This window comes from Musa acuminata, chromosome BXJ1-7, assembly GCF_036884655.1.
Source record: "Musa acuminata AAA Group cultivar baxijiao chromosome BXJ1-7, Cavendish_Baxijiao_AAA, whole genome shotgun sequence".
In the NCBI taxonomy this organism is placed as follows: domain Eukaryota; kingdom Viridiplantae; phylum Streptophyta; class Magnoliopsida; order Zingiberales; family Musaceae; genus Musa; species Musa acuminata.
In genome coordinates, this window is record NC_088333.1 from 1,141,566 (window position 1) to 1,167,452 (window position 25,887).

Consider the following 25,887-nt stretch of genomic DNA (forward strand, 5'->3'; position numbering starts at 1 on the left):
GATGTGTTCTTGGACATTGCATCTCTATCATGACCTATATATTTATGTACATACATGCATACAAAGTTTTCGTTCTACTGTGTGTGAATCGATCACATCGATCATCTCAATCACCACATGTGCTCTATCAAAAAGAATCCAAAATGTCCAATCTATATGACACAACATGGGAGAACTCAGCCATACGAGAAGAGAAGACCGAGAAAACATCAGAAGGGCATGATCTTGACACATCCTTCCATAGCTGCAGATTTCCACTGCTCAGGAGAAGAAAAATATAACTGTAGATTAATTTCTTGCTTTTTTGACGAGAAAACAACGCAGGACATGAGATCAAAAACCTAATTATTCCTGCAGTGGATTCTCTTTCTGCTCACTCGACATTTAGCTGTTCTGGACATCCTCTTTGGTCATATCTAACTCATGCCATTTGGATTCTTGCTCGAGGACTTCGCTCATCTCCATCAGTACCTGCACTCGGTCCTCCTTCGGCACCTGGCCGTAAGAGGCAGAGTGACGAGCAGGAGAGTAGAAGTCATGTCACACGCGGTCAGTCAGTACCATGGCAAACCGAGTGATCGATGCCGGTTCATGAGATGAATCAAAGTGATGGTCCATGGAAACATGTCACGGTCGAACACTTATGCTTCTGAGCTGAGCGACTTTAGCTGAACTTTGTGTATGGGTGCAGCATCTCCTGAGTCGTCCATGTCAAGTGTACACCCCCCTCCAAACGCTGATTCCCTCGGTGCGAAGGAAAGGACGACGACCGACGCTGCATTTTTCGTGCATTGGAATCAATCACCATGTGCTTTCTAGTAGAACTTTAACCCATCGGTTAGAGCACTAGAAATGTAGGTGTAGGTAAAATAGCTTCAATGTTGTTATGTGAAATGAAGTCCACATCTTACTTAAAAATGAAGTCTTTTTTTTTTTGGGGTTATAATTTACTGCTATTTTATATTTTTTTTAACGACATCGTGAAAATATATGACTTTGATAAAAATATAAAAAAAGATTTAAGTCCTCTAAACTTAATAACGATGAAAGATTCATATAGTCGATTCCAAATAATTAAAAACTTTGTCATCGTTGTGATTGTTTTAAGATTGTCTTTGTCTTCAACATGTATTATTATTTGTTCTTTTATTCATGGTATTATTATTTCTTCTTTTCCATGGGAACCCAAAGTGCTTTGTAGTTGGAAAAGGGATAAAATGTATGTAGAAGGATGAGATGGCATAAATATTATAAATACTGAAATGGATTGATGATGCTGGGTTGGAGATGTATCACTTGTTCACATTATGGTGCATTAAATCCTTGATGCTGTCAAAGGTATCTAACAATAGATTTTAGTTTAGAATGAGGATATATTTATTTATTTATTTATTTAGCAACCCTTTTCAGAGGCAAAGCAAATCACCTTTTGTTTTGTTGCTACCAATTGGTAGAATGGTAACTTATCATAACCCAAAAGAGATGGTCATAATAAAAAGAAGCTCAAAAGGAGGAGGTGCAACCTCTCTCTCTCTCTCTCTCTCTCTGTGCATTAAAAGTCCATGTCACACCCACATGGTGGTGAGTACAGAGAGAGAAAGATGGAGAGGACTCTCACCCACTCATTGAATCAATCATAGCACTTCCACCTCTCCTTCCTCTCAAATCTGCTGCCCCAACCCACACTGCATAAGGTTCCTCTCAAATCTGCAGCCCCCACCCACACTCCATATGGTTTTGTTTTGTAACCCTAGCTAAAAACAAAATAAAGCAGGAAGAAGAAGAAGAAGAAGAAGAAGAAGAAGATTAGGAAAGCTTCCCTATCATATCTTGCACCTATAAGCATACCATACTCTTTCTTCCTCAAATCATCTCTTAGCTTCTTCTTCTTCTCCTCCTCCTCCTTCTTCCACTTCCTCATCGTATGTAGAAAGCCTTGGGTTGATCCGGAATGTCTGCCCAACTTCCACCTGAGCACATTTGCTACGTCCACTGCAACTTCTGCAACACCATCCTTGCGGTAAAGATCATGCTGAATTGGCCTTTTGTCCCCTCTTCTCTCTTAGCTTCTCTTTCTGTCGTCTCATCGCGCTTCATTTTCTACACAACTTTCTTAGTATCATCATATCAAGCAGATCAGCAATGATTTGCCCGCTGCCTCGTCCTCTATCCTATTATTATCGTATATTTAGTGCTTAGGGAAGTTTGCAGCTCGAAGATGATGGCAGTCGGTATGTGTAAGTACGCTCGAAGATCGATCCATGTAGGAGATGGAAAGAAATAGTGAACACTATTTCATCATGTTGGCAAATGGGTGCAGAAGCTTGATGAGATGATATGACAGAATCGATCATGATGCCAACATACAGAATCGGGCACATGTCTACGTGCCTTTGACAATTGAATTCCAACCATAGTATCTTGCAATTTTGGATCTTCCACCCATGACAGCCATCCTCCTATCTTCACCAAAAGAGCCAAGGTTAGGTTACAGGTTGCATGATAGCTTACGCTTCTCAGCTTTATGGATCCATTGCAAAGCCACAATTGTCATTGTTGAGAACTTATATTCTTCTTCTTCATTTTTTTCTTCTTGTTTTAACAGAAAATTTTCTACTTTCTGTCATTAAAGTTGTATAGTGAATGAGATCTGCATCATCAATTGATTCTTGGATTCAAGATTTCATGGCTGCCATTCTATGGAACTCATTGGGATGAGCAGATCTTTTTGTTCCTTGCTTAGGAGGAGGAGGAGGAGGAGGATATCAACCAACTTTGAGTGCCAGGATCCTCATCTCCATCATTGGGTTTCCCCAGCGAGATTCTTATCTCTTTACATGCACTTTCTTGTCATTAAGGATGTTCTCTTCCACTCTGGATTCTTTCACCCACGCCAATCTTATCCATGAGAATGGGTCTCTGGCCATGCAATGTTCGTCTCCTTCCTTGGGTAGTCATGGCTTTTCTAATGACTTTGAAGCAGAAAAGAAGAGAGAGAGAGAGAGAGAGAGAGAGAGAGAGAGAGGAGTGCAGAAGATGGCATGACAATTCAAAGGAGCAGCCTTTTCTTTTGTGTTTCTTCTTCTGCTTTTTTTGTGGCTTATTTTCTCTTCTTTTTCGTTCCACCAGTTGTGACTCCTCATAACTCTGATTCCCTTGGATTTCCTAGAGCGAGTGAGTAGGCAGTGCACACTCGTTTCCCTCCAAGAGAAAGTCCAAAGGTCCTCCAGGCATTGATCTCTTAAAAGTAGACATCGGAAAAGAAACTCCAAATCCATAAACAAAAGAAAAAGTAGATCCCAAAAGTAGACCCATCCCTCTCCAAGAAACAAAGGAGAGACCGACCCATCATCTTTTGTTGATGGGCCACTCGCCTTCTGCAGCTACTCTTCTTCCCGATGTTGTTAATCTGTCTCCTCCATGCATGTATTTCCGGCTCTCCTCCTATTGCTTCTTCTTGTCTGATCTCTTCATCTCTCCAAATACTTGCTCTCCCATCAGTATGCTTCACCTTCATGAAGGAAGAACCACTAATGGTGCAACACCTCGGCCACAATTGATGCCTTTGGTCGATCAGTACAACATTTTTGTGCTCCTGCAGCTCAACGCAGCGATTTTTGTTGATCCCAAGTTTGATAGTCTTGGTGTTGCAGGTGAGTGTCCCGGGCAACAGCTTGTTCAGCATTGTAGCAGTGCGATGCGGGCATTGTTGTAATCTGCTGTCTGTGAACATGGGAGACCTGCTTCAGAAACTCCCTCTTCAAGATCTCCAGGTCTGGAGCTCCCTCTCAACTCTTGCTTCCCAAACATCTTCCGTCTACTTATTTATGAATGATGGGTGAAGCAGTAAAGATTAACAGGATCTGTCTGTCGACATGAATGCCACACGGTACACATAGTTTGGTGTTTAGTTCATTAATGGAAGATGATATAGGATTCTACCACTTCGGTACACTGCTAAATGTAGATGAAGCATATACGCTATTGAGGTGATCAGATGATGCAAGATTTTGTTTCGTATTTGAATCGGAAAGCATTGATTTTTGAGAAAAACTGCAGACCTGCAACGCAGCAGCAGCTCATGATGGCAGGACGATGGCATGTGGATCACCTTCCAAGTTCAACAGCACTTCCTTATTCTACAGTGTGCCAAAGGATCAACAACAAATTATGCTGCCTATGCGTCGTAAGCCTCCAAATTTCTTTTCTTCTTCTTCTTTTTTGTTTGGGCACTGATAATAGTCTGGAAATTTGGCTAAATCAATGGCCTATTAAGCTTATCTGTCCGACAAAGATTAGCTGACTGCACATTAGTCTGCACTCATCATTATTCCATTAGGATTGCCTTCATCAATGAGAATCATTAGAACTAGTGACACCAATTAGCTTACTGATTTCTCTTGTTAATGTTAAGCAGCTCCGGAGAAGAGACATCGCGTGCCGTCTGCATATAACAGGTTCATAAAGTGAGTTTCTGCTCTTCTTCCTTCGTTAGATTGGCTAAAAGCTTTGATGCAGTGTTTCATGCTGCAAACTACTTAACAACCAATATGCAGGGAGGAAATACAAAGGATTAAGGCTAACAATCCAGACATCAGCCACAGAGAAGCATTCAGCACCGCAGCAAAGAATGTAAGTGTGACACTATTTAGCTGCACATAAAGTTATTATTATTATACTGACTTGTGAGATATATGCTGAAGCTTTTCCATTCCATTGCTATGAGCATACATTTGTTTATTAGTATAGGGTAATTTGGGCATCCATATAAGGTCAGCATACTCAAATGTGAGATCTAACAAAGACAGCAACTAGTATATACTTGGCATGATTAATCTAAGTTGGACCCTCTTCTTCTTCTTCTTCTTCTTCTTCTTCTTCTTCTTCTTCTTCTTCTTCTTCTTCTTCCTCTTGGTTTCATCCTCCTTTCTGAGTCTTTAATGCACCACAAGCCTGCTTCCAGGTACAGCCTAATATATAGCAGTCTTTTAACACCTGGATTTTAACCTCTTCGATTACATGGTGTGATGGTGCTCTTCCACATCAAACCATCTTCAATTACAGCAAGTTCCCTTTTAGTGGTCTATCCCCTTAGATTGACTGAGAACAAAATTTTCAGTGAAAATTTAAGATTGTTGAAACATTGGTACTTTCAAGATTAAGGTTGCATGAATGAACAAGTACAAATGAATGCAGTTATAAGCTGAATATCAATATCGCTAAACCATGATAAAACAGGACTAAGAATACTTCAACATGATTTCGGTAAACATTGTGATCTTCATCTGCTGTGGTTAATTGATCGATGTTAACTTAAGGTGTATGCACACCAGAAAATGACTTTTGTTCTTTTTTACTCGTCGAAAGCTTGGATAAACTACGATCGAAAATATTTTTTCTTCTGTTACACATCACACCGTAAAATTTACGAAGCATTACATAACATTACATGCATTTTATTAAGTTTATCTTTTCTTCACTCAATAGAATAACTTGATATTAAAAAGGCTGTATGATTATAGATCTTGATTACCTCTCATGCTTTGATAGGTAACTAAATCACTAAATCCATAAAAAAAAATTATCACACCAATTGTTAAATAGCCTAAGACTATTTGTTTTCTAAAATCACCATAATGTGATGAGAATTGTGGATCTGCATTAGGCATAACAAGCCAAATAAGTTTTAATATAGTTGACTCGAGGACATCGTTTTTATCGTTTCTTATTGAAATAGCATCTGCAAAATTTGTTCATGCACATGTGTTTGTGTAAATAAGCATATTGATCACACAATTATGTCTCATAAGTTTCTACAAAGATGATAAATAAAACTAATATACCACAATTGACAGATAAAACCGGTTAATAGACTAAGTCGGGGATGATCATTTAAGTTTTGCTGATCTTTCTGCAAAATTTGCATCATATCTTGACATATAAACCTTGATTCTTTAGGTCTTTTCCCGAGATGATAGTCTTGAACAACAATTTATTAATTTGTATCATCAGAACCAAGAGTTAGAAATTAATTTGTGAGTAGAAATTAGATTACTGTGTTATTAGAACTAAGAATGCAATAAGCTGGCTGTCACTTGCTAGGAAATCAAAATGCACTATTGCTTATATAATGAATGAGACATGGATACCACCTCATTGCTTCAATCATAAATAAAATTGTAATCAGGGTTCAGCACCTGCCAGTGGAAAGCAAAATAGTGGAAGTTTTCAGATGCCAAATTCTAAGTAATAAACAAAATGATGCACCTTAATTGGCAGTTTAGTTTCAGAATCTTTTTATGATAATATGGATGAATCATGACAAAGTTATAAGCATAAGAAAATGAAGGCAACAAGTTGGGCCTATGAGTATGAATGACTATTGACTGAGAGTTTGCTTGAAGTAGGAAAGAAAGAATATTAAAAAATAAAATCAATTATTTGTCAAACCAAAAATATATAATTGCTATATTTTTTTTGTTTGGAATATTTTGATCTTTTTGGTTGGAATGGTAGCATTCTCCCCTTTCATAAATGAAGCTTTTGGAGGATGTTATGGTTGTGATTAATTTGTTACATTTTAAAGATTTCATCACCCTTTAATTTCTACCAAATTTATTGCAAATGATGTTCATTGCCACCCAAATCATTGAAGTTTAATCTTGTTTAAGGGAATTGTCTTCTGAGATTCTTTCATGCTTTTCTCACCCTACCCTTTTGCCTTGTCTCTTCTTTTTGTTACCACTTTTGGCTCAAGTTTACTTACCCATCCCTAAAACCAGTTCTGCTAGGTGTTTGAACTGTGTAGGGTTGTAGAATTAACATCCAATGCTATGGCATGGCTCATTCTCTTTCTTCAATATGGCAGGCATGTTACAAGTATACATTGTTCATAAAGACTGCCTCCCTATGCACTTAGTCTTGCTAACTATACAAATGTAATGCAACAAAAACCAAAGATTTATGTATGCCGGTTTAAGTCCTGCTTAATATGCTACATGTAGGAGCCACTCTCCTAAACTACGCTTAGGACCGAGCATGAAAAGTGAAAAGCCTAATCCAATTAAACTATTGGAATGGAGAAAAATATTTCGAATATAGATCGGGTCGATCCGATCTTTTGATTCTAGACATTAAATCGAGCCGATTGCATTTATTCCGATATTTTTTTGTTAGTTAATTATATCTCCATCTCGAGTCTTTATCCTTTCAACTAATCCTTCTCTGCAAATACTTGTGCATCTTTTGATTTATTTATAATGGCACTTATTGTGTTTTCCCCTCTTTCTTCTCCACTAATCACATCTACTACTTACCCTCATCTTCTGTTTTCTTGCAGTGGGCACACTTCCCTCACATCCATTTTGGACTCACCATTGATGGCAGTAAGCAAGCCAAGAATGATGAACCAGTTGCTGCTACAGTCACTGCACCGGGAGGCCAAAAAGCTCAGAGCTTCTTCTGAGTATTATTAATCCGAAGAGTGAGTATGCTGCAGTAATTAAACTTGCAGTCTTCAGGTGGCTCTGAAGACCATCTTAATTACCTTTGTTTTGTGGATGCTTAAACATAATAGAAAGAACTCCTAAGCACTCTGGCTATTATTTACTGCTCACTTAAATCAATCCTCTATTCCGTGCCAAACCTAGTAAGTTTAGTTTTATTCACCGACGTATATCGCTACGTTAGTCCAGAGTGAACCGCGTACATATATATTGACCCTCTCCGAATCCTGTTTTGACGAGTCTCTCATGAATTACAAAATTCTTTGATGGCAACAAAATCTACTGTGTGGTGAGTTATATGTTCCTTTTGTTTTCTGATATCTTAGTTTCTTGGGTATTGAGCTTATTAATAGCTGCAACTAAGGTGGCCTCATGGATTATGACACTATGTTCATCAAGGGTTGTACAGAGAGTAGGTCAGTCATAATCCAATAATGGAGCAAAGATGCTGCTTCAGCCTACATGTGCTTTTGTCTATGTTCATAGGGTTTGACTTGTGATATGGAATGTTTAGGGAATCTCATAGAATAATTGAATTGCTTCTCACAATGATCTGATCATTTACTATCATCTACATGCCATCAGTTGATTCTCCTCTAAAATGCAGCATCAAATGGGACTAAAAACACAACAAATAGTCTGAACATATTCAAATCCACACTATAGAAATTAGCTACCTATAGATTAAAGGTCTTAATTAGATCCTCACTAGGTTTTAAACATATAAACAAGTTCATTTTAGCTATATTTTTTGGGAGCACTGTATTTACATGGTTGATTGATAATTAACTTTCTTTTGGACCTAAATTTATTAATGCAAAATAAAGGCAAATATTGTGTGTTCTATTTTGTTAATCAAAAGCATCAAGTGATACAAGAATTTAGAATAAGATATTATGATTTTTCTTATCCTTCTCTTAGCTTTCTTTATGTGCTATTTCATACAATAAATAAAAAGACATCACTCTTTAAGACACCATCTTAAGTCAAACCTTTATTATTATTATTATTATCTTGGCAAAGTCATAATTCTAGACAAATACATAGTAGACTTTTTGTCATTTATGTTCTATGTTAAAAACAAGATGCCGCATCGATTGAGATGCAAAGTTTCTCTTCTTTTAAATCAGTTTATATACCAAAGAATGTGAATGCAATTATAGTTTGAAAGTATATTTCATACAATGAATAAAAAGAACAAGTAGCTGAGTGTTCTAAGAACAACAAGGATGCATTGCAAGCACCTTGGTCATACATGGAGTCGATAGTTCATCCCACTTGAAGATTAGCATCTTAACATCCAAAGAATGAGAGACTGCATCACGAGAGAAGTTTCAGACCTACTTTCGAGTACAAATATAAAAGGTGCAGGTGAAACATAAAGACCTTGATGATGACAAGAATCAACATACGAGTCTGAAGTGCTGCCTCGTAGGGTGTGAGTAATGAGTATAGTAAAAGCTCATAATGCATGAGAGAGAGAGAGAGAGAGAGAGAGAGAGAGAGGGTTAGGAGGAGGAGGAAGATTGGTGAAATAATGAAGTGTCCTGTCAACAGTGATTCAGAATGTGTTGGCGAGGCAAATGAAGTGTCGCCCTCAACAGTGATTCGGAATATTTAAGCGTCTGCAAGTCACTCCGCGCCGAGAACACTCCCTCCCTTAAACATCTCTCTCTCTTCTCTTTCCTTGGATTCAGCGAAAGATGTTTTATGACTCCATCGATGGCAGAGCGGCAGGTCTGCTAAAATGAAAGCTAGCCATGGATGAAGCTGAACTGTATCGGTTCCTATCCTTTCAAAAGATTGGAAATAAGATTGTCATACACGTTAAACAATATTCTGAGTCACTCATTATTTGATGCATGGAATCTGCGTCGAAGCATTCTAACTTAGCAAAACGTGCGGCGTGGGATGCGCATCTGCCCCGCGCTCCACATAGACAAAAGCATACGATGCGTCTGATGAAGCACACATAATTGCAATGCATACATACTAAGTTGTAATTGCATGATGTCTTGGACTTGTCTTAAGAGTCAAAAGGCTTTGAATCAAGAGAAAGACCACAAAGAAGATGATGATGATGATGATGAACGAAAGAGATCATTGTATAGCGAATGGTGACGAAACCAACGTGCGGTCATCTCCGATGCAATGATGCGTGATATGATTTGGGGTTGGTGTTGCTGTCGTCCTTGTCGGAAACGATGAAGACAGTAAGCGAGGGTGCGTTCTTCTCACCTCCCCTTCTTCTCCGCCATGAAGCTCGCGCTCTCTCTCTCCCTCTCCTTTTGTCCGACCATGTGAATGCCTTGTCATATATGAACAGACATACGGAGAGAGAGAGAGAGAGAGAGAGAGAGAGAGAGAGAGGTGAAACTCGCGCGCTCTCTACTTTGGTTGGCCAACTGTGTTAATGCCGTCTCTCTCATGAACAGGCGCAGAGAGAGAGAGAGAGGGGAGCAGTAAAGGCTGGCCACCAACTCATATCTTTCTGCCTTTTTCAAGCCCTCCGGTGTGTATATGTCAGAATTAGTACCGGCGTCAGTCCATAGTACAGTACTTGGAATATTTCCGCTTTCATCTTACACAGCTGTTTACTGCAGATGTGGTCCGACACTGTTGCTTCATTCATCAATCATAGGTAGTGCTTTACCACATAGCATTCCTTGGTTCTTCATCACGTCCATAATGATTCTGTGCCCACACACCTCTCTCTCTCTCTCTCTCTCCTCCACACAAACGTGATTCATGTATCCCGAGCCAAGAGAGAGGAGAGAGAGAGAGAGAGCATACCTTCATCTCTCTCTGTCGATCTAGCCAACCAAATCTGAAACGTCACGTCATATCGAGAAGCACCAAATGGACTGCATCTTGCTCCCATCTTTCTGCCTCATTATCTGAAACGTCACTTCACGTCGAGAGAGTAATGGACACCAACTGATATCTGCCTGCGCCGAAGGCAGCTCCACATTTCTCGTGCTCCCTTTGTCTCGACAAAGTCACCATAAGAAAGAGAGAGAGAGAGAGAGATATATATATATATATATATATTCCATCTCTCTACCTAGCTTCTGCAACAAAATCTGAGACGTCACTTCATGTCAAAGACAGTGCACAGCTACACTAACTTGACTGCGTAGATTCCGAGGCATCTTTTTGTTCTGCCATCCTGCAATTTGTAGGGTCTCTCACATGCTCATCAAGTGATCACAACAGCCAATGGGAAGAGAAAAGACTGCATTAAATTGTTTCATATGAAAGATTTGATGCTTCTACTCATCTTAGGTGTTTTCTACTGCTACTGCTACTGCTACCATGATCATGATGACTTGAAAACAAAGTTCGATTCCATGTGCTTTGCTTGTAGGATGTATTGTTACAATAGTTGAGATGCTCATTGCGACAATATGATCTTGCTTTCAACAAAGACCTGTAAAAGCCTATAATGGATCAGCCCAACAAATGCCATTGCAAGCACACATTGAATGAACAAAGCCATGCCCGACAAACCACGCCAAAATGGATTGCAACAATCAGGATTATACGACAAGAAAACAAATAGAACAATTAATAGTAACCTATAAACCCACAAATTTCTCTCTCAAACATGTTTTTACATGGAAATTGAGGCTCAGTTTTGATGTCATAGTTTGACACCAGCATATGGCAAGTCTATTCATATCATCATAAACATGCCCACCATTTGTACATTTTCTCCACATGAGCAAGCGCATCATCGAAAAGAAAAGGTAATAGAACCATTTTATACATTAACTTCACATTAGAAAAAATATTCTAAATAATAAGAACCTAGCATGGGCTCATAAATTATCCAAATTCTTGCTTGTCTAAATCTTTTTTGCTCACTCTCGAGGTAGAAATTCTTCTCCAGCCTCGATGAAGACATCAAGGAACACATTTGATTGCACCAGTCATACAAAATGAAGCACACGAGTTCTATGTTACAACAGTTAAAAGTACACACGGAAGAGAGGAGAAGCACATCCCTACATTCATCAATCACTACAAGTAGACCAAAACTGAGAAATTGACCGATGGCTTAGAATGCAAAGGCAAACTTTGATATAAAATCCAGCAATTGTTAAAGCCTTGATTCTTGCCTCCAGAAACCTGCACATAAAGCAAACAAGAATTGCCCAGGCAGCAGCATGCGACTTCGATTTTCTCCACAAGCAATTAGAACACTGTTGTAGGACATATAAGCTATTTTTTTCGTGATCTATCTCGTTTAACCCTCACTATTCTGCGGCCAGACTTGTCGCCACCACCAGTACCCAAAGAAAAGCTTCCTCCTTGAGGAAACTCATGACTGCCAGCTGCTTGAAATGGGGAAGGCCCTGGAGGAAGAGAGGAATTCTGTTGGCCACCAAACTGAAACACTGACGAAGCAGACTGAGTCGCTGGAGCACCAAATACTGGTAAAGAGGATGAAGTGTCTGGTTGACCAAATGGTGGAATGGTACCAACTGCTGACTGGTTGGGGTCTTCGGCCATGCTATCCTTAATGTTCATCTGATCATTTCCAGGAGTTCCAGGGCTGAAACCAACAGCTGAGTTTTGCGAGCCAAATGCAGTACGTGCAGAAGAGATCGATGAACTATTAGCACCAGCAGAACCGAAAGAGAATACTGGTGGTGATGATGAACCAAACACAAAAGGTGAACTGCCAGAGGTTGGAGCTCCAAATGCAAGTCCTGAAAATGGAGATGAACCAACAGTATCAAAGGCAGGCGTTGTTGATGGTTGAAAAGTAGAACCAAATATGCTGGAGCTTGCAGCCGGTGCAAAGGAAGAGGAAGCACCAAGGCTGGAAAAACCAGCACCTCCTGAAAAAGAAAACATAGAACTTGAACTGAATGGCTTGGAACTTGTAGTTGCTTCCCCAAAATGTGAGCTGCTTGGACTAAAGGACGAAGAAACATTCATCCCAAATGTGGGAGATGAACAGGACCCAAACTGACTTCCTGAACTCTTGGAAAAAGGTGAGGTTCCACTTTTAGCTTGAGTTGCTTGGATGCCAATAAATCCAGTAACACTACCAGACATCGTGGTACCGTTGTCCACAACTGATGAGACCAAACTATTCGACTGTGTTAAACTAAGATTGCAATTGCTGTTGCTTGCACCTGAAAATGTCGATGTTGGAGCAACAGCAGACTGGCTGCTGTTGCTTGCACTTGATAATGTTGATGTTGGCACAACAGCAGACTGGTTGCTGTTGCTTGCACCTGAAAATGTAGATGTTGGTGCAACAGCAGACTGGTTGTTGTTGGAACCTGAAAACAGAGTTGATGCAGCAGAAACAGTACTGCTAATACTCGGAACAGTTGATGCTGCCAAAACAGGGTTGCTGTCAGCTCTTGAGAACTGGTAATCTGCTGTCAGTATGGTGGAAGAGTTGCCTCCAAATTTAAAATTTGCAGTTGCACCTGGAGAGGCACAATTTATGCTCAATGGTGATCCTTCCAAATTTGTTGCATTAGATTCAGCTAATGATTGAGGCACTGATGTGGTAGAAACCATTGAAGATGTAGACCCAAACAGAAGTGAGGGAACAGTGGAAAAAATCTGTGCCACAGATGAAGAAGATGAACTGCTGGAACTGGCCAAGGCAGAAGCAGTGGTAGAGAAAATCAAGCCAGCAGTCCTTCCAGGAAGTGTCATGACTGAAGCAGATGTAGAAGATGAACTTAGTGAACCATTAGGAAAGCTTTCATTGCAGGAATTGCCAAAAGAAAATACAATAGAATTGTTCATTGTTGATTTATCCGAGGAATCAACAATCCCAACTGATCTGGACAAATTTCCTGTTATCTGGCCTTCAACTCTACCTGATTTTGAACCCTTCAGTGCTGATGTTGTGGCATTGCTGCAGAATAATAATATGGAAATCATTAACATTCCAAGAATACATAAGGTCAAATAAATAGGCAGCGCTAGAATGTGGTCTCAAGGCTAAAATGTTTATTTACAGAAAATTCCAAATTATATAACAAAGACTTCATCAGCAAAAGAGACAATCTAAGATTATTTTATATGTTGCATCATTCTTGATTAGGACAAAGACTTCATCAGCAATTAGGACACGTAATCTAGAAGTTGAATCATTCTTGATTATGTAATACATATTCGAATACTAAATAAGTAATTTAATACTCAACTAGGGTTTTCTTGCATGCATGCTTACAGACTCTACGTCTACGTAAAACTTCTTTCTCTTGCAGATACCCTTTTGATGGATGTGTAAAAATGCATTTGTATCACAGGGTTCTTGCAGAAGATATTATATAACCAAAAAAGGGTTCATAGGAAAAAGGTTACAGATGTAATGCACATGCACAAACAACAATAAACAGGGTGTTTGCAACCATATTTTGATACTGCAAATTATTTATTAAAATACTTTGCACAGATAGCTAAAACCAGAAAGAGAAGCATGAAAGCTCATTCTGTTTCAAGTAAATATAACATAGAAGACATAATTACACTTAAAATAATCAAACTACACATGCTAGCTATAGATGGATAAAATCCTGTAAGAGAATTTATCAGGTATCTTCATATTTCAGCAATTGGCAGTGTCACTAGGCATATTCATGTCCACATTGCTGCAAAATGTTACAAATTCTCATCAGATTTTCAAATATAAATCGACACTAAAAGATCACTCAGAAACCCAGAGTTTTTATTCATCTTAATCACAACAAAGATTACACCAACCTCACTTAATTGGTTTCCTCGTATTAAATATAGGTGTTAGTAGTTTGCTCCCTCATATGTACAATACTCCCTAGTCCCTACTACATGCAAGCTTTATCGGTGATCAATATTCACACTATCTTCCCTTTGTGAGTCCTCGACTGCCCTCTAAGGACTTTGTGGGCTTTACATGAATTCAATAGATGTATCACCAACTATGGTCTAGAGAGGTCTTCCATTAGGCCCTTTGCCCATCATTCTGAGTCCTTTGTCCATACTGAAGAATGAAATGAGAATGCTTAGATTAAACTATGCTAACAAAAGGTTTCTGAAATAGTTATACACAATTCTCCAAATTGTATGGATATAGTTAAACAAGAAAATAATCTTTCGAGAAATTGAAAAAAGGGTCAAACTTTGAATGGATATAATTACTGCAATGATGAAAAAGGACAGACAATATATATACTCTAGACCTAACCTTGTGCTGTGTTTTAGGCCAGAAGTGGCATTAGAACTGCCCATGGTTGTGGCTGATGAAAACTCCAATCTATTAGAGTCCTCGGAGCCAAAGGAAAACAAGGGGAAAACACTTTCTCCTTTTTGTGCCACTGTCTTCTCAGCCAACGGGGTTGCAATTGTAGGTGTTGAAGGTGGTTGAGATATACTGGGGGCAGACGCAAAAGGAAAAGTGAAACCCTTGCCATTATTGACAACAATATCATTCAAAGGCTTCACGTCAGCTGCCTTGGAAAAGTCAGAAGAAGATGAAGGTATGCTTGCAGATGTCCTTGGAGGAAACTCCTCTGTTCTTATTACTGAAGATCTGACAGGTTTCTCTGGTGACTTCTTCAGCTCATCTCCATTCTTCAATTGACAGGAAGGATCATCCATCAATGCATCCATATTATTCACTTGTGTATCCTTAAAAAAACAGCAAATGTAAACTCTTCAATGTACTCAAAAAGGATAAGCCAGATTAGTTGGCAATGGAAATAGTGGTACGTGAAGCATAAATCAGAATTTTCTAGTTAGCATAAAAAATTCAGTTCATTGTAAAAGAAGCAAGTTCATACCTCTGGTGCGCTCATCTTAATAGCTGGCTTCTGCATGGTATCAGCTTCAGGTACCGATTTGACTCCTGAAATAGAAGTTGAGGGTCCATTCTCCCCAAGGACATTAACTGTCTCTTGTTTATAAAATGAAGAATTGCTGATGCCTGGCATGAGGCAAACCAAATTATTTTTTTGAATAATTTTATACTAGTTGGAGAATATGTCCTTCAAGTTCCCAAGAGACTGACCTTTTGAGAATGCATGCTTATTAGCAGGTGATCCATCCAGGGGATAATCCTTTATTTTAGGTGATTTTTCCTTTGATAAAGGCACTAGCTTATCTAGCTGTTGGAATATTTTGTTCTCAATTTGTTTTGACTGAGGTAAAACAGAAGCAACAGCACTGTCAGATATTCTGTTGCCTCCTTGCTGTTGATCCAAGCAATTAGGCTCTTGATTCAGTGATGAATCATCTTGAACATCCTTCTTGAATGGAGTTGAGGGAACAAGACAACGATTTCCAGAAAGAAACAGATGCCTAACTTTTTTCGAAGGAGTCATTGTGGCTACCTTCTGACGAATTCTGCGTATAGACCCATAAGATCCAAAATCATCGTCTAATACTGAACTTCTCCGTTTGAGCGCCTGCATCAAGAACAAGATGGTTTCAATGATCAGACAAATGGCTCTTAAAGGAAGTAAAGAAATAGTTCCTTTACTCATTCGCAATGAAGAAAAATAGGAACAAGGTGGAATGCCTTTCTGGAGTAAAATTACTCTAAAATAAGCAAGGGAGATCAACCTAATATGAAGCCTGCACATTAGTGGTACATTAGCAATAGGAAAGTTATACAGGTAAAATTTAGTTACACTATTAGTGTTATTTGTTCCTTTGATGGTTGCTATTCTTTATGCTTAACAGAAGGTAACCGAATGCGGTAAGATCGCTCTCAGCTTTACAAATTAACTACCGATCATTTCAGAAACTTAAATTAAAAAATATGATATTTACAAAATGTTTTGGGATAACGGCAAAAAGCGGTCACATTGGGTTTTTTTGATTTATCAAAGTAACTGGTCAGATGTAATAGACACCTGAAATTAATTAATAAACACCTAGGTGCACTACTAAACATTGGGTTTTGTTGATTTATCAAAGTAACTCCTGAAATTAATTAATAAACCTATGCAACATTGGGTTTTGTTGATTTATCAAAGTAACTCCTGAAATTAATCAATAAACACCTAGGTGCACTACTAAGTTGGATCGTTCAGATGTAATAGATGATACACAAATTGGCAATGGAGCAAAAATGTCTTAGAAGATGACAGACCATGGGTCATTCCTAACTAACCCAAACGGTGTCATATCAGCCAATCAGGCTTTGTAATGAGAACTTGAAAGACCTAAAAAGCACAATTTGTACTTGCAAAACTTTAAACATACTCTTCATGGCTCCTTGCTCAACTTAAAAATATATCCAAATCACCAGGACTGATTGGACAGGAAGGAATCCAACTGGTATTGTAATCAAGTTGACTACATTCAAAAAAACCATCTCCAAATTCCCAGAATAGAAGAATAAGTAACCATGCAAATCCTTGAAACAAATAACACAGGAATACACACCATAACAACATAATAAAATGGTGCTACTAGAATAAGATCAATAAGCCACCTGTCTGCCCCCTAATTGCCTAGTGGTTTCTGGCATCTGGAAAGGTAATAATCCAGCATTGCCTTTTTTGGAAGATCCCTCGCCCTAAATGATAGCAAAAATACATTATTGAAAAAAGACCAACAACCCTAAAAAGGTATGAAAAATCTTTTTCATACATAAAGATAGATCTAGCCACTATTTCCAGCCACATCATAAACAACATCACTAACCTTATAATAGGGAGAACAGGACATTCCATACATTGCTGATATATCATGAGATGTTGGTGTCACACTATCAGGAATCTCAGCAGATCCAGAAAATCGAACAACAGATCGTGGACCTTTCAGATCAAATGGCTTTGTTGCATAGGTTGAGTTACATGGCACTGTTTTATGCTCTTGGAAGATATGTCTTCTATGCCACCTTAGAGATAAAGGGGATACACTTGGAAATTTAGAACCCATATATGCTTTTGCAAGTTCCACTGGTGAAGCAGTTTGATCGTCGATCTGTAAAATGTTAACCAATGTCACAACTTACGAGGAAAACAGGATAACATATAAGAGGTACTGTCAGGTTAAATCTGATGGGCAACATTAAAAAATTACAGCAAGGACAAACAAGAACATGAGCATCTATAGATTATTTGAGGGGCATAGGCATAAATTCTAAAACTACAATGACATTTACCCTAAGCTATAAATACAGGGGAATAATAAGAAAAATAATGATGATGGAGTAATGTCACATTCCAGTTGCATTTGACAGAGACTGAAAATGATGTGCTGAAAAGTATTAGGTTTTCATACAGCTTGAACATTTGCAGGAGTTGTGATATCCTCGTGTGGTCTGGAGCTTTCTATATCTTTTGCAGGTAGGGGAACAGTCATTTCAACTAATTTCTTGTCAGGTTTTGGCAAATCTGAATCAAGAGTTCTTGAATGCAGTATCCCTGTCAAATGCTCAAACTGATCCCTGTCAAAATTAGAGATTGTTAGTATTATAATTAAGTGATTGGCAAAACAATCTAAAAAAATTGCTTTAGATGAAGGAAGCTAAAACAAAAGGTAAAAATGCTTTTGTTCAGATTCTTGAACTCCAAGCATGCTTCTTCTATAATTAGATAAGCCAAACGAAGAAAAACAGATTTTTGATATGGACAACAACATAAAAACAGAAATGGCTCAATTTTCACAAAGAAATAAACTTCAGTAGCTGATCAAGTAGATGAAACAGAAATAATTTGGCATGTATGCCTGGTCATAGGAAACAAAAATGAAGTAACCATGCCATTAAATTAAGAAGGCAAAGATTAATGAGAGAAGGATCATAGAGAGCTCAAGTTCCTTGACCCTGAAATCTCCAGAAGGCCAGATTCTTCAGATTATTTATTCTAATCAAAATATGAATTGAAACGATCTAAAAAAAATCATCCACAACAATCAAATGATTGTTGTGGACATTTTTTTTATCAATAATTGTTGCATCAACAAAATGTATGATCACATACTTCTAAGCATGAGAAAGATAAAACACGATTTAGAAGCCAGGCACCCATGGAGACCCTAATACCTACCAATTATGGGTACTTTGATGCACAACCAATGGTACAAAAATCATATTTTAAGTATATGAGCAGCATCAGAAAAAAAATACTTTCCTTGTGAAAGTCTTCTGCTTTATAAGTTGTTCGAACTCCATAACTTTATTGCTGTCAGAATTATTTGTTGCATTATTTTCACAGTCAGCTTTATTTTCCTGCAATTCAGCTGATAGTTCCTGCATAGCAAACCAAAACAACATAAAATAAGATGCAATTGTCTATGGTGTAGAAGGTAATCGATAAAGATATGTCACCAAGTAATATATATAAAGATATGGAACACAAACAAGAAAGAGTAAAATAATTATCAACAAAAGAACAACTTCAAATATGTTATTAGTCGTCCATATAGTGGTTTGCGAAGTATCAAAACATAGTTGTTCTTAAAAACATTAGAAACATTAGAGCAATGTATTAGATGCAGTGTCGAGTCTCTTGCAATATTAATATGAGTCCACGAGACTCAGGTTTACCAGCATCTTTTGGGAGAACAGCAGAACCTAGATTTATATGGGGGAAAGTAAATACTTTATTCAACAGTAACATAGGAATACAAACAATCTGGCTGAACACAACAAAGACTTAATTCATGTCAAAATAGCACGTGTATTTTGCATGTACATACAGACCCTGAACTCATGTATAGTGATCTACCTTTTTAATAAATGTTAAGTTGATAACACAGCTAGCGATAAGGGAATCTTATTTATTAGGACATCTTCAACTCCTTGTATCTACCCAGACATCTCCAACTCTTCATGTCTACCCATTGCGATGTATCACATAAAACGGATCAAGAACTTGAAGTGAAGAAATTCACATACACATGCATTCGCCACACATGCATAAACACTCGCCACATGCACAAGCATGCACCAGTGCGTGCACAGACTCTATAGTGCTGTCTGCCTGCTGGCCTGGAATTGTGCTAATAACCATCAAACCCAAACAAGGAAAAATAAAAAGTTAGCAAACAGTTACCCCCTCTTCCTTCACAACCATCTGCTACCACCATTCGTTAGCCATTATCATTACCAACAATACTAGTAAAGATGTGAAGAAGAAAGGATTCATGTGACTTTTAGTAGTGAGGACAAGAGTGCTAGTCATAGGTACCCTACAAGTCAATCACGTGAGTGATGATATGTGTGACTTGACACGCAGTATTTTTGCTTATTATTATTATTTGATATTTTATCACTTTATATTGTCTGTTGCATGAATATATTGTGATATCCATGGATCAGTGCAATGAGAATCGGATCGTGATAAGATCACGATAATTAGACCGATTTGCCTTTAAACACAGATCCTAAATAATCTGATCATAGATTGCTTGATAAGGACATCGAGATAACCAGACAGACTGGTGTGCTGTATACCCATTCATATGATAGATGTAGCTAGTCTCATAACTACTCGTGTGGGGATACTAGGGATACAGTGCAAGTGCTTATTGGAGAATGCATTCATTGATTAATCTGCCCACAGAATGTTGAATAGTTGATAATGCCTTATTGCCAGACAGTGATTTCGTCATCCCAGTAATGTATCTGGTCCTTAGACTTGAGACACCAAGGATATTCTGTATGAGTACTCCACTCTTTGATACCGAACAGGCCTAGAGATTCCAGATCTAGAACAGCCAATCGGGAGTGGTAACCAACCTTACGAGGACTATTGAGTGTCGATAGAAGATCATCCGCTCTCGGTGTCATGAGAGGATTATCTCATATGTTCTTGCTCAGACAAATACTTGGCCAGGGTCATTCGGATTGAGAGAAAGAGTTCTCTAGGAAAATCTGATTAGAGCGAGACTCGTGTAGAAATTATATGAGCCTAACAGCACCATATCCGATATACGACCTTTAGGATATTAAATTGATGAGAAATTATAAGTACATGATAACTGAGGATAGATAGGTCCAAATAATTAGATTCCCCTATATCGTCTAGGGATTATAGCGTAATGATCTAGTACATCCGTAGTCGATAAGTCGAGTGAATTATTATGGAGATAATAATTCACTGAAACAGAAGGAGTTCTGATAGGTATGACTCACGGTCAACTCGATATTAGGCCTAGATGGTCACACATATGGTAGGCGTTGCGACGAGTAGAGGTTCGGATATAAGTTATTCACTGTAACTCCTATCTTATTAGATATCCAATAAGCCCTACTAATCTAAGAGGCTTAAGTAATTGGATAAAGATCCAATACCCAATATGGCAGGACCATTAAGGTTAAATTGACAATGGGACATCTATAAATAGGAGGGAACCAAAAACCCATAGGCTAGAGGTTCTTTTTGACTGACTCATCTTATTCTTCTCTCCCTCTCCTCTTTGTACTACAGCTCCTATTTGAGGCGTGTGGAGAACAAGAAAGGGCACCCCCTTCTTAATTACGTGGTGCACGCAAAGAAGAGTTTTGAGCAACGATATGATGAGCATCTTCGCAGCCCCTGCCGTGTGGATCACTGCTAGAGAGGACAGTTGACCTCCTTCATCCTCTCCTACAGATATGCAGATTTTCAGGGATATACGATCTCCCTAGGTAATTCTCTTACACGTAATTTTTTGATTTCGCGAGTTTTTGCGCATCAACTTTTGCACGACGATGAAACCTTCTTTTCTACGAAAATTCTGGGATTTTGTTTTTCTGTTCTTTCGTTACGCATGTGATGTCGCCCAAGATTTTCCAACAGAGAGAACATGTGTGACTCCCTAATGCAAGACCTAATCCTAAAATACATAGCCTTGTACCAGCCCAATGTTAATTCTGCTTAGAGCTGAGCATAAACAGATCCAAGAATTGCTCCTTTTATTTTCCATATCTTTGCATTGGCCTTGAGACTTACTGCTTTGCTGAAGCGTTTGGTTAAGTATAGGTGCCAAAAGAGCCCATCTTTCCATTTCCAACATATACAAACAACCTTACATCATGTAACAAATATCATAACTAAACAAGTATGACAAGAATAATACAGTTCAACTGCACAACTACGACATTAAGAGCAATGTAGACATTCAAATAACAAATGCATAGGAGAAGACCAGAGAAGCACCTAGATTCGTAGTTGCCTCATGATACAAAACCTAAACATGTTATTCCGTAAGAACATTCTATCATAGAACTTATTCTATGTGGTTCCATATCTTTTCTAAAATAAACATTGATTTAGGGCTACAATAACAAAAGCAGGCATAAAGTGGAATTCAGGAATCTAGAAGCGAAGGAGAATAATACCTTTTAATGATTGTTGTGATATTTTTATACATATATACAATTAGCATAAGAATGCTAAAAAAGGACTCCAAAGAAACGTCAAAAACCAAAAGATGCCCAATTCTCTCTATTGAAATTTAGAATACATAATCAAGAAATTGGATATTTTAGAAAGAAGATAACTACACAACATGGTTCTAGTGGACTAGGAGGCTTATATTAAAGATAGCCATGTGGTTGTGGCATCCAAGAAGTTCACTGGAAATGTTACTGGAACATTTTGATGTGAACTCAATAAATGGTATGTTTGGCAAAGAGTTTATCCCCAAAACAATCATATCAATCAATCATGCAACAATAACTGTATGAGTTTTGCAGAGAGTAATACATGATCATATCATTATCAAATAAGAAAATTTAAAAGTTTCAATGATAGTAGCAAATTTACTTTTGCAAGATCCATAAGTTGCATTATAAGAATAAAGCATAAACATGAAAATATCAAGCAATTATCCATGTCCAGAAATCAAAAAAAAGTAGATGCTACTAAAAAAAATGTTAGCCCTTGATGTCCAAAGTAAAAGCAATTTTTTATGTAGACATAAAAGCAATAGTATAATAGTGATTACATCATAAGAACCTTGTAACCTAAAAAGTAGATATCTATCAAGAATGATATTTTACTGCTACTTACAACAAAAGCTGCTTCAGCACCTTCTTGTCCAGATTGAAAGCCTTCTTCACCTGCACATATTCACGTTTCTATGATTGTTTAGTTCATAGGTTTATTCTACAAACATCTACAAGTTAAAAAAAATACAAGTTATAGAATAGTAAAACACTTCAGCACTAACATAAAATACAATCGTCCAAATAAAAAAAAATATCAAATATAAGTTATTCAGCAAGTGATGAATCACTACAAGTAGTATGTAAAGGCTTGAACATGATAAAGATATTAACCCTAATAGGAGTATGGGTAACCAAGAAAAGCAATCAACAGTAGTCTAAAATAAGAAACATTGTGTCCGGAATAAAATTGATAACTAGTACATCGAATATCAAACTTTTTTATAAATATAACAAGCAATTAATCCATAACAACCATAACAAGAAGAATTACACTATACAAGCAATTAATCCATAAAAAGACAACAAGCGGCCATATTTGTACCAAGTTTTGCAATACCAAATGATACCGCCCGTACCGAGCGGTATGTATTGGTCCGTCAGCAAACCAGTACACGGATCACCCGCAACTGAGCAGTACCGTCGATTGAGGCCGTTATCGTTGACGGTGACCGAGGGAAAAGAAAGAGGGAGAAGGTGAAATAAGAGGCAAAAGGGGAGGAAAGAAATAAGAAAAAAAAAAAAAGAACATGAGATCAGCACCGCTCCTCGTTTGCGATGACTTCTCATCCGTAAGTTTGGATAAGAGTATCGACGTCTCAGGGCGAAGAGAGGCAACGCCTTAGTGAAATTTTTTTTTCCTAAGACGTCGCCTAAGGCAATGTCACAATTTTTTCTTTTTTTTCTGCAACGTCACCCGAGAAGAAAGGCATCGTCGCCAAGGCGAAGAGAGGTATACCGAGCGATTTACCTCTTATATATATATATATATATATATATATATATATACACCGAACGGTATACCAAAATATACCGCTCGGTATATAGTATCGTACCAAGCAAATCTCGAAATTCCAATACGATATGAAATTTCAATCCTTGATTTGTACTATTAAGAGTTATTAAAAAAAACTGAAAATTCCCATCTTCATCAAAATCAAAACAAAGAATTGGATCTCAATGGGTAGAGCTCCAATCATATCAAAAAAATGGTGAACTTTTTTATCAAGGATTAAAGCATTGCCATACTGCAGCGAATACTGAACTGGCATATGGCATCGGTGCTGCAAGACCCTTACAGGTTATTACAATTCATGCATGTGCCAGCACAAGAACCATAAAGCATGTTACAGTCGCATGTCATGATATGTACCCTGTAATGACTGAGGTTAGCATTTTGGACTTTGCTTATTATTGCAGTTTAAAACCTGAACAGCTGCAGCTAAACTAGATTTTGATCGATGCATTTGTTCAGATGAATGATGTAATAGCTAGCCAATAAATGAAGTAAATCAATAGAACAGTTGGCAATAAACCTAGAACCCTGCACTTTACACTTGCACAAAACAGTAAGTTTTTGTCATGAACAAGACAAATCATAAATAGGTATAGGAAATGTTTTAAACACTACCATTTGGGATGTTTAAAGTGGTACGATTACTTGACTTAATTTTGCAGCACGAGATGCTTGCTAAAAGTTTAAATCCACATAGTACTTATTAGAAAAGTTAACAAAAAGAACATGTAAATGCATTATAACACTGCAAATTAAAAGTTGTAAAGGAGCATCACACAATCACTTTAATCTAACATGTAAAAATATCAGTTACAAGACCTAAGTGACTTTTAAAAGCTCCTTCTACTGTTAAAAGAAGAAAACATATTTCTGGGCAACAAAATCAGAAATCAGAAGCAGAACACCACCCGGTAGTAGTGTCATGAACTTTGTGGACAAGGTAAAGAAGTAAACTATAGCACAAAAAAGGTATCAAAGAAAACACCGAGAAAATTTGCCATGAAAAAAAAATGTCCAATTTTAAAACAGGACAACCAACAATATTTGCATACATATTCAAAAGTCACTAACATCAACCATGCATTTAGTTACACAAAAACAAACGGAATATCAACTAACAAAATGCATTTTCAAATAGCATATACATCAGTCACATGCAAATTACCAATAAAAAATACGCTACAGCATATTACTAGATTTATAAAAAAACAAATAAATCATGTAAGGAGAAAAAGAATTTAGTTGAACAAAACCATAATATTAAAGAAAAGCAAAGAAAAACCCTGACCACCTGCAAGCATCAATGCAGGCATTGCATATTCACAGGATCACATGCCATGCCTGATCCTAGTTAATGGAAAGAACTATAGCTTCCCAACTTTATGACATCCAAACAAAGAACACGAAGTACAACCAAAACCCTAGGCGACCATCCAAGCACAACACGAACAAGAATAGCAGAGAAACCCAAAATCCAAGAAAAAAGAAGCAAGATTAGCAAAACCTAGAGCTCCGTCGACCGACGGCGCGGGGAGACGCTTGCGTAACACACAGGAGAAGAGCTTGGACGCGCTGCTGGTGATGAGCCGAGACGCGGGATCGACGAGCTTCGACAGCCACCCGGGCTCCGAAGGCTGCACCACGAGACCGCGGGCGGGGGTGGGGGGTCGATCGTATGGCGTCGCGGCGGCCCTCCGGAGCGGCCGCCGCCGGATTTTCCCCCCGATTCCGCTCTCGTAGCCCGGCGTTTCCATAAGTAGAATCGCAATGGAGCCGCGACAGAGGAGATGAGGGCGACGGCGAGATAGAGGACGCGAACCAGGGAGAAAAAGTCGAAGCTTTGGGGGTTTTGTCGCGGTAGAAAGAGGGAGGGAACGGAGCGGAGGAGAGGGGAGGGAAAAAAGGCGCTTTAGGTTAACGTCTCCGCCGTGGTATGTGTCTTTATACTCGTATCGTGTCGCCGTATGCATGTAGGTCTGTATACTAGATTTTTGGGCCCTCATGGTACAACTTTACCGTCACCAATGAACAAGACCCATATAGGGAGGGACCCACACGAGTCAACCAACCATCTTCCGAATTGTCAACATGGGTTTGTCGCGTGGTATCTTTCTAGGTGTTAGCACAAACCCATCGGCGATGCGTCAAAACTTACGCCGCTATTGGATTTTCCCAGAATTCACCAGCTTGGAGATTGGTGAAAATGTGGAGCCCACACCACGTAGGTAGCACTGCTCCAAGTTTTTGTCGCTTGCCTCGTCGGAAACCCACTCTCGTACCACCGACGGGGATTTGGACGCTGCTGATGGGTCCCACCACATCCCGACTTATGTTCAATTCGACGAGTTTCTCTTATTCGAAAGTATGTATATGTGCTAAATCAAGATTTGTAATGCCAAAAATATTGGCTTTAAACTGGTAAGGATATGGTATTAACTTCTTAAAATAGGATGATCTCGTCAAAT

General features: G+C 38.3%; 2 protein-coding genes across 5 annotated transcripts; one reads left to right on the plus strand and one right to left on the minus strand.

Moving 5' to 3' along the window:
* Positions 1-1,611: 1,611 nt before the first annotated feature.
* On the plus strand, positions 1,612-7,604 carry LOC135583660 (axial regulator YABBY 5-like). Of its 4 annotated transcripts, none has more exons than XM_065190491.1 (6): positions 1,612-2,020; positions 3,654-3,773; positions 4,060-4,186; positions 4,418-4,466; positions 4,557-4,632; positions 7,340-7,604. In XM_065190491.1, exons 1-6 carry the CDS (start codon positions 1,952-1,954, stop codon positions 7,463-7,465), a joined length of 567 nt encoding a protein of 188 aa, XP_065046563.1. In that variant the 5' UTR covers positions 1,612-1,951; the 3' UTR covers positions 7,466-7,604. The 4 variants fall into 4 exon arrangements, with proteins under 4 accessions (XP_065046563.1, XP_065046562.1, XP_065046560.1 ...); XM_065190490.1 differs by having other exon boundaries at positions 1,701-2,020; positions 4,415-4,466; XM_065190488.1 differs by lacking the exon at positions 1,612-2,020 and adding an exon at positions 2,507-3,568 and having other exon boundaries at positions 4,415-4,466.
* Positions 7,605-11,244: 3,640 nt separating this feature from the next.
* On the minus strand, positions 11,245-25,330 carry LOC103990936 (nuclear pore complex protein NUP1). The gene is made up of 10 exons (XM_065190493.1): positions 24,927-25,330; positions 22,472-22,521; positions 18,604-18,723; positions 17,754-17,918; positions 17,172-17,453; positions 16,960-17,043; positions 15,529-15,925; positions 15,302-15,444; positions 14,707-15,149; positions 11,245-13,395 (listed from the first exon to the last, which is right to left on the minus strand). Exons 1-10 carry the CDS (start codon positions 25,174-25,176, stop codon positions 11,730-11,732), a joined length of 3,600 nt encoding a protein of 1,199 aa, XP_065046565.1. The 5' UTR covers positions 25,177-25,330; the 3' UTR covers positions 11,245-11,729.
* Positions 25,331-25,887: the final 557 nt, after the last annotated feature.